Here is a 10,146-nt window from a genome sequence, read left to right as displayed (position 1 = left end):
CTCACACCTACCCAACAATGTCATTTCTAAAAATAAACAATCACATCAACAAAATTTCAAAGCTACAAGATAAATGCATGATTAATTCAAAACAATGTGAATAAATAATAGGCGCAGGAGTGGAGTGGCTGTGTGGTAAGTAGCTTGCTTACCAACCACATGGTTCTGGGTTCAGTCCCACTGCGTGGCACCTTGGGCAAGTGTCTTCTACTATAGCCTCGGGCTGTCCAAAGCCTTGTGAGTGGATTTGGTAGATGGAAACTGAAAGAAGCCCATCGTATATATATATATATATATATATACGATGGGTTTCTATATATATATATATATATATATATATGTATGTGTGTGTGTGTATATGTTTGTGTGTCTATGTTTGTCCCCCTAACATCGCTTGACAACCAATGCTGGTGTGTTTACGTCCCCGTAACTTAGCGGTTCGGCAAAAGAGACCGATAGAATAAGTACTTAACATAGTTCTCAGAGAGAATCAGTGTGACAGTGTGTGAAAAAGGCTATTCCTTTAAATTACAGGTACAGCTCCTTTTTACCAGCAGAGTGCAATGGAGCAACAAGAAATAGAGTGTCTTGCTCAAGGATACAATGTGCTGCCTGAAATCAAACTCCCGGATGTACAATCATGAGCCAAGTACCCAGGTCACTAAACCAGGGTATTCCACTATTACACCATCACAATCACAATCATCACCATCAACACTGTCACCATCCTTTACATGCAGGGAGAAAGTGGTCCAATTCTAAAACTAGCAAACAGAGAGTAAATACATGCATCCCACACACACACACACACACACACAGTTATTTCTATGCCCAGTTTTTCTGTGCTTGCATAAGTTGAAAGAGTCCTCTCCAGTACAGCATCCCACAAACTAGGTGCATTTATTTTTTTGCTTTCGTGAGATTCGGTTTCCTGAGATCGACGACCTTCACTCCTTCCGTCCCTACCTCAGGTCTTCCTCAGCCTTCTTTCCACTGGATTCTTCCAGGCGAATCCCCTGGCACTTCTCTGTCCATTTGTCGTCATCGCTATGCATTACATGTCCATACAAGCACATCTGTCACTCCTGCACACTACAAACGATTCCTCTTACACCTAGTTTCTCTCTTTCTCTCTCTCTCTATCCCTCTCACATTTTTATTGCATTTATGCATTCTTAGTACACTTAAAAACACTCCCACTACGAGACATCAGCCCCAATAACACTGCCACCACCGTAATACCTACCCCGCCCTCACCGACACTCTTACCATCTGGTGACATCACCATGGCATCATTTAGCTATCTATTTCTCGTGTGTGTGTGCCTCTTAAACACACACACACACACACACACACACACACACACACACAGAGCCAGCTTGATCTTTGCAATAAATTAGACTATCCTTGATTTACAGTCTGGCCATCGGTAATTGTTCTGTTATTAAACATGCTTTAAAACAACAACCTTATTTTAAAACACACACACACACACAGAATATATACGTGCAATATATACATTATATGCACCACCATATTATTGCATTTATGCTCCCTCAGTACAATTAAAAACACTACCACTACTAGACGCCAGCCAACACTACCATCAGCCTCCCCCATAAACCAGGTAATACCTGTCACGCATACACTGCCAGCAGCAACAGCAGCAGCAACAGCAGCAACAGCAGCAGCAGCACAACCACCATGTATTGATTCCACTGGTACAGCATCACCATCATCACTGCCGTCATGAGTGAGGCTTAAAATCTTGTCTATAATGGAGAGTGAAAGGGAGAGGGAGGGTGGCAAGGAATTACCTTGATGCTCTCCCTCCCCCCTCCACTCTCACCTGGCTACCATAGTAGTAGTTTACTGACAACAGCTGGGGCACACCGACACAACAGGCAGGTGTGCAGCACACACTGAAACTACACTATTGATTGGTGATGCTACAGCATCGTTTGCACTTGATACACCTTGATGTACGAGGGAACATGCATATGCATGCATACATACATATATACATATAATGTATGTGTGTGTGTGTGTGTGTGTGTGTGTGTGTGTGTGTGTGTGTGTGTGTGTGTATTTGTGAAGCACGAGCAGACAGTTGTGAGGACAATGACACAAATTGACAAATGACCAGATAGGCAGGCAGGCAGACAGACTAACACAATCAAATGGAAAAAAAAAACAACCAAAAACAAGAAGTATCAACAGGTGTGGAACAGATGGAAAAAATACAAAAAGGAGACCTCCCAACACACAGAGTCATATTGTACCATGGAGACGGTTTAGTGATATTAAATCACAAAAGAAAACAGCACGATGCCAAATGCATGACTCTCAATGTTTGTAGAATTCTGCAACCCTTTCAAAGAATGGCGTATTAGAAATGCCTTACTCACAAGCTAATTATTTTACTCAAGTAAAAGCTAACTTTTACACAGTCGTCCACTATCCACAATTTCTTATACAATCTAATCTAACATGTACCTCACTTTACATATTTGCCTGTGCCTCCTATGTTAAAGTTTTATAGAAATCAGTAAAGAATGCACAAACTTATATAATGAAATTATACAGAAACATGGCACTCAGATAACACAGTCTTATATTCTGATCCCTATTAAAGTTTTTTAAAAAATTTATTTTTTAAGAAAATATATTTATAGGCAGAGACATGGTTGTGTGGCAAGAAGTTTGCTTCCCAACCATATGGCTACGGATTCAGTCAAGTGTCTTCTACTACAAACTTGGGCTGACCAAAGTCTTGTGAGTGGATTTGGAAGACTGATACTGAAAGAAGTCTATCATGTGCGTGTGTGTGTGTGTGTGTGTGTGTGTGTGTGTGTGTGTGTTTGTCTCCCACCACTGCTTGAAAACTGTTGTTGGTGTGTTTATGTCCCTGTAACTTAGCAGTCCAGCAAAGGGCCACAGTCTAATGACTGAAACAAGTAAAAGATAAAACATAACCTGAAAAGGGTGGAAATCAAAGTTGACCTTGATGGGATTTGAATTCAGAGCAAAGAGGGTCACAAGAAATATTGCAAGGGATTCACTGCTTTTCAGGTTAAGAACCAGCGACAAACCATGAAGTGAGTAGACATAATCTGCAATGGCTTTATATTGTTGCAGTGTGTCTTGGATCAAGATATCAAATGTTGCTGGGGGGGTACCTGACAAAAGCATCTATTTTCTTTCAAGAGTGAACTATATCTTTAAGCCTTCCAGGGGACAAGAAAATGGATACCAGGCATATACTTGGATTCAGATCAAACAACTATGATCCTACCCTACAAATTTACGACCAGTGCGGGATGATGTGAGATTTTACTGCAATAACCATTAATTATTTCTAACAGGGAAGATGAATTTAATAAGATCCTCCTGCTCCCAGGTGATTGATGTAACTTATTTAACTGACTCAAGAAGAAGGAAAAAACAAAGTCAACCTTGGTGAGATTTGAACTCAGAATGTCACACAAAGTGTTCTCATGTGCTCCCTTCACCAACAACCACAAAACCACCAATCTGTTGTGGTAGCAACAATGGTGATTTCTCTTCAGTAGGATCTGTGAAACAGAATGTAGCACAGAAGGTGAGGTAAAATGGGGGCAGATGTTGCACAGGCAGACACACACACACACACACAGCCATACTTCCCAGTTAGAAGTGTTGCAATAATATGTACAAGTACGCACACATACAAAGTCTCAGATCAATACACCTTTCAAAACAGACACAAGGCTCAATAAACATGTACACAGAGATATATAGCTCTCGACACACAACTCTATATGCACATATGTAATACAATATACACACACAATATGCAGACACACACAACTCAATACTATTCACAAACCAATCAGTTTTGATAACAATCCATAGATGCGTGTGTGTGTGTGTGTGTGTGTGTGTGTGTGTGTGTATATGTTTGTTTGTTTGTCCGTGTGCTTATCTCATGATTGACATAATACAACTGCCTGTCTTCACAGTTTCATGAACCTCAATGGGGGTAAAAACAGGAATGTGAGGTTTAATTATGATTAATAGAAAGTCGAGACCAAAATTAACAGATATTGTAATCAGGAATGTAGCATGTAAATTAATCTGAAGATTTAGCTTCCAATGAGGAAACAACACTACTATGATCGTATGTGTTTGTATGTTTGGATTTAGTTGAACAAATGATTTTAAAGTCTCTTAATTTAAACATTTTAACTGTCATATTTGTTTAATTACAGTGTCTTGGTTTCAATTTATTTTGAAAGTAATGAAGAATTTTGTAAAACAACTTTTTGTAATTACGTTGGTTTACAGATAAACCACCACAATATTTTGAAGATGGGTTTAATTTAGGTCCCTTCAAACAGGGAGTTTGTATCATAAAATTAGGGGTTGTCTTAGGCAGATTATAATCAAAAGTTAATGTTGAAATACTGTAATTCTCTGAAAGTAAGTTTGATAAGAATAGAATGCAAGCACAATGTTTTCCGATATTGAAGAAGAAAAAACCCCAAAAAACTAAGGGAACTTTTGTCTGTGTATGTAACTCTCTTCATGGTGCAGGCTATGGCCTGAGTGTACAAATGAGATACAGAAATGTATATGTTACAGGAGTACATTTGTTCATTCAAAGTTGGAACTTCCTGCTTCTGCTACTCTTTTGTGTTCCTTGTTTCTATTGTATTCTTAAAGGTAATCAATCGGATTGCAGAATGTAATAGAGATGGTAAGTTTAGAGTAATTACAGAGTGAAGCTTCACTCTTAAAAAATTATGCCCACATGTACATAATAAATATATATGTGTATATATATATATATATATATATATATATATATGCACACACACACATATATATACATACAGATGCATGACTGTGGTTACGGAGTTCACTTTGTAACCACATGGTTTCGAGTTCTATTGCAACGTAAGGCACTTTGGGCATGTGCCATGCATTGGCTTGACCAATTCATTGTAAGTAGATTGGCTGACAAAATGTCTATGAAAGTCCGCCATGTGTGTGTGTGAGACAGGCTTCCATACAGAGGTGTCATGTAAACAACCTCCCCACTCACTCGTGTGTGCATGCATGTGCAAGTGTTTCTACGTCGCATTTTCGCATGATGCAATCTGAGCAAAACAGTGATGTTAGGTTTACATTCCCTGTAAACAACACATCTTGTGACTACTTGCTTTCAAAAGCCAGTGGAATTCTATTTAAAGAACTGGTAAGAGTTCTTGACAGGAAGGGCATTTGGCCATAAAATTTTGCCTTGAGTCTCCTTCCAACCCATGCTGGGATAAGAGAAACAGACATAAAACAAACAAAAATACATGCACCCACACATATTCTTTGTCTAAAAGAAATTGCAGAATATGATTAGTTGTCTTATTCAAGAGCTTTTGTTAAAAATGGATTTTTTAATTGATGGAAGTCTCATTTATAGTTTCATACATGTGTCTAAATGGATTTATTGATTTTGTGTTGTGGGACACTAAATAATACAATAGCATGGCTTTGTCTTGCAATGTGCATAGCAAGAAGCCTTAAAAGGGCAATGGAATGGTTAGCCAAATATAGTCTAGGTACCACATTGATTTTCCAAAACCTTTGGTTCCAAAGCCTTTCCAGCTTAATGGTTTTTCCAAACCAGGAGTGGCCACCCAGGTCAATACACTCCAAATTAAATATTAAATTCACTTCAATAATTGAATGAAACACAAGTACCTGCACATTTGTATAAATGCTACAGTTCACTTATCCAGCTTCCAGAAATACAGAATTTTCAGACATCCAAGATTTCTGTGCAATATACAGTACCTTGTGTTAAGTAAATAGACCTGGCTTTTGAAGTTGGCTAATTCACATATGGTGTGTTAGAAGTAGTTTTGTTCTTTAATCTCTATCAATCAACAAAAAAAAGAGGGAGTTGATTACATTGACCCCAGTGTGCAACTGGTACTTATTTTATCAATATGAAAAGGACGAAAAGTAGAAATTGACTGCGATGGCATTTGAAGTAAGGACATAAAGCTGGGAAAAATGCTGCGCAGCATTTTGTCTGACAGGCTAACAATTCTGCCAGCTCGTTGCCTTAATAATAGCCCTTTCTACTCTAGGCACAAGGCCTGAAATTTTGGAGGAGGAGCAAGTTGATTAGTTTGCCCCCAGTGCTCAACTGGTACTTATTTTATCAACCCTGAGAAGATGAAAGGAAAAGTTGACCATGACAGAATTTGAACTCAGAATGTTGTGACAGATGAAATGCCGCTAAGCATTTTGCCTGGCATGCTAACAATTCTGCCAGCTCACCTTATAATAACAATTTAAGCACAAGGCCAGCAATTTTGAGGGGAGAGGCTAAGTTACTACAACCAATGTCACTACTTGATTAGTTATTTTATTGGCCCCTGAGAGCATGAGGAGTTGACTCCAGTGGAGCTTGAACTCAGAATATAAAACGGTGAAAGAAATAATGCAATTATTAGTAACAGAAAATTAGTAAAGATAAAAGCACAAAAAATTCTGAAACAGATAAAAAGAAAAAAAAATCAAATGTAAATAAAAACAATTACAAACTAAAAATGATTTGTGCATTTGATCATGTACATTCACACACACATTTACACATCTATATATAGGTTTGCTAATACAAACAGATAAACAGAACTCAAAGCATGAGTATATATATCTATTTTTGTTTAATCAGCAGAAGTTACAAAGTGACTAAGGGCTGGATGTTTTGTGCATTAGCACTTATCACTTGATGTAGGACACTCTTAGTCTTTGAGTCACTTTGTAACTTTTTACTGATTAAATTATCATCATCATCATCATCATCATCATCATCATCATTATCTTTTAGTGTTTGTTTTTTCCATGCTGGCATCGGTTAGATGGTTTGACTGGAACTGGTAAGCTGGAGAGATGCACCAGGTTCCAGTCTGATTTGGCTTGGTTTCTACAGCTAGATGTCCTTCCTAATGCCAACAACTCCAAGAGTGTAGAGGGTGCCTTTCCTATGTCACTGGCACGGGTGCCTTTCCTGTGTCACTGTCATTGGCCATGACTACAATTTCACTTGGCTTGATGCATCTTCTCAAGCACAGCAAATTGCCAAAGGTCTTGAGCACTTGTCATCACTTTTATGAGTCTCAGTATCCGAAGACCATGCTTTACCACATCAGCCCATGTCTTCTTCGGACAACCTCTTCCACAGAGATCAGCACTTCTTTACACAGCTGTAAACCCCCCCCCCCCCCCCCCCCACCACCACCACCACCACCACACACAGACAAAGGGGCTGAGGTTCACTACAGCTGTTTCAGATGAGTTTTTTTTTTTATTTATAAATAAATCAATTACAGCAAGAAAGGACTCATTTTCGCTCGGTAAATTGAAATTCAAATTTCACTGTGATGATCAGTTCATGCGAACGTCTTTGTAAGTGAGAAGATAAATCTTTATATACATTAGTATATACCTCAGTGTCCATCAATACTGTTGATACATGAATGTTGTTTTTGACCCTAGCTTGGTGTCCTTATTAAAATACCTTCATTCTACTGGAACCCACAAATTATATATATATATATATATATATATATATATATATATATATATATATATGGCGTTAGGAAGGGCATCCAGCTGTAGAAACTCTGCCAAATTTAGATTGGAGCCTGGTGTTGCCATCCGGTTTCACCAGTCCTCAGTCAAATCGTCCAACCCATGCTAGCATGGAAAGCGGACGTTAAACGATGATGATGATGATGATATATGAGTATGTCCATTCATACATATTTATAAATATAAATCAGACACACACAGTTGGCTTGTCTTTGTGTAAGTTAGTGTAACAGAGTGCAGAGTGCATCCCTCAGGAGACTACAGTTCCTACGACTGGAAGTTGCTGACTACAATATGTAAATTGAAGTGAATGGGAATGGTTCAACCTGGAATCAAGCCTGTATTACACACTTGTCTCATTGAGATTTTTCTCATCACTCTATAGTGCTCTCTCTCTCTCTCTCTCTCTCTCTCTCACTCACTCACATACACAGACAAACACCTCACAAGTGAAAGAAGTTGTCCACCTACTCCTTTCCAAACTGAACTACGAGAAACTTGTCAATCACTCACCTAGTTACAGCATATTCCCTGAGACCGCTATGGAGGTTCATAGCAGAAAATGTTCCAATGCATCCTCGAAGGCGCCGATCCCTGCCGATCTTCCAAGTTACAAATAACGGGCTGAAAGAAGGGGAAATAAAGGAACATGTAAGTCCGCACTCAGTTAATCCTGCAAGAGAAACAAAAAAAAAAACAAAAAAACAAAACAAAAAAGACGGAAATGACATTGAATGAAACTTCTTTGTCATTCAGTCACCAACATTTTTACTTGGAATTTGCTTTTGTTATTATACAATACACGACTGTGTGGCAGTGGTGGAGTTGGGCGATTGCAAGTGTGTGTGTGTATGGGTATATGTACGACATTAGATATGAAATGTTGTTTAAAACAAGGTGGTGGGGATTGAGCAGGAAAACAATCATAAGATGTGTGGAGTTATTCAAATGACTGCACCATTTTGTGAATTCTACTGAAATAAATTTTGCTGTTCCATTTTGTGAACTTCACTGAACTAAATTTTGTTGTCCCATTTTGCGAACTCTGTTGAACTAAATTTTGCTGTCCCATTTTTGCTACTCTACCACTAACAATAATTATGATTTCCAAGATAGGTAGAAGGCTATGAAATTCAAGTTGGGAGCAGAATAGTCAATATATTTGATCCCTAAATACACTGGTTTGGTATTTATTTTGCTGACCTTGGTGGGAACTGAGCTCAAATCATGACTAAACACTATAGAGATTAGCTGTCTATCCATGACAGTTATGCTCACTTCAACAACAACTTATCAAATTTTTATCTACATCACACACACATTCAGATTCACACATACATATAAACATACAGGAACAAATGTACACAAAACAGCAATCCACACTTGCACATTAGTATACACATGCATCAACATACACACACACACACACACACAAATATAAACACACATCAATCCACACACACACACACACACACACACACACACAGAGTTTCATTGAACAAGATTCACAACTTAGATTTAATTTCCTCAGTCGAGTGTGACATATTGCTTTTGTTTGCATAATACAAAAACAAACACGAGTGCAGCTTATAGATTTTATCGGCAACAACAGTAGCAACAACATGAAATATTCTCAAATAAAGTACTGCAAGATAATCCGTTTCTATATCTATGCAGACAACAACAACCTCAGGTTTCTAAGAAGCTTGCTTTGTAATCACATAGTTTCAGGTTCAGTCTCACTGCAAGGCACCCTGGGCACATGTCTTATACTATAGATCTGAGTCAATCAGTACCTTGTGATTTTGGTAGATGGAAACTGTGTGGAAGCCTGCTGGAATTTTTATGTCTGTGTTTGTCTCCCCAACCACCGTCACCTGAGAACCAGTGTTAGTTTGTTTACATCTCTGTAACTTAGCTGATTGGCAAAAGATATCGATAGAGTAAGTTACAGACTTAAAAAATAAGTACTAGGATTAATTTGTTTGGATAAAGCCCTTCAAGGTGGTGCTCCAACATGGCCACAGTCCAATAACTGAAATAAGCAAAAAATAAAAAAAGATTCCACTGTTCTATTTGAGTAACCTTTTCCTATCCAGATGAACACAGCATCATCATCATCATCATAAACTACAACTTTCACTTGGATGCAATAACAAATGTGCACCACATCCCTCTCTATCCTGAGCATTCTAATTTCATCACCAGTTTGCAGCACCTCTACCCTCTAGAGTACTGACCAGAGCTTTGGAAGGATGCCGATAGTTCACCTTCTCATGGGTCAGTCCCCATGACTTGGCTGGCAGGAGCCCAACAGTGCAAGTGAAACAAACACTCATCCATCGTACAATGCTGTCGACATTGCTTACATTGATAAATCATACTGCCCTGTGGCTACTACTTAAAAGAAATCAAACTGGTCATTGATGGCTCTGTGCTTTGGCCAAAATCACCATATATTGCCAACGATAGGATATGAATTGCTAACCGCTTGGTCATTTCATT

General features: G+C 38.5%; 1 protein-coding gene across 2 annotated transcripts in view; it reads right to left on the bottom strand.

The window, feature by feature from the left end:
* The window catches only part of LOC106875395 (nuclear protein AMMECR1), a 58,715-nt gene that overhangs the window by 7,792 nt on the left and 40,777 nt on the right, over positions 1-10,146 (bottom strand). For both annotated transcript variants that reach the window (XM_014923504.3, XM_014923505.3), the window contains one exon: positions 8,155-8,265. In XM_014923504.3, the coding sequence (XP_014778990.1) occupies positions 8,155-8,265 (111 nt within the window). The remainder of the gene's footprint in view (positions 1-8,154; positions 8,266-10,146) is intronic.

Source organism: Octopus bimaculoides, chromosome 19, assembly GCF_046866305.1.
Source record: "Octopus bimaculoides isolate indiv1 chromosome 19, ASM4686630v1, whole genome shotgun sequence".
Classification (NCBI taxonomy): domain Eukaryota; kingdom Metazoa; phylum Mollusca; class Cephalopoda; order Octopoda; family Octopodidae; genus Octopus; species Octopus bimaculoides.
Note: the sequence above shows the minus strand (reverse complement) of the source record. Positions and strands in the feature narration are given on the sequence as shown.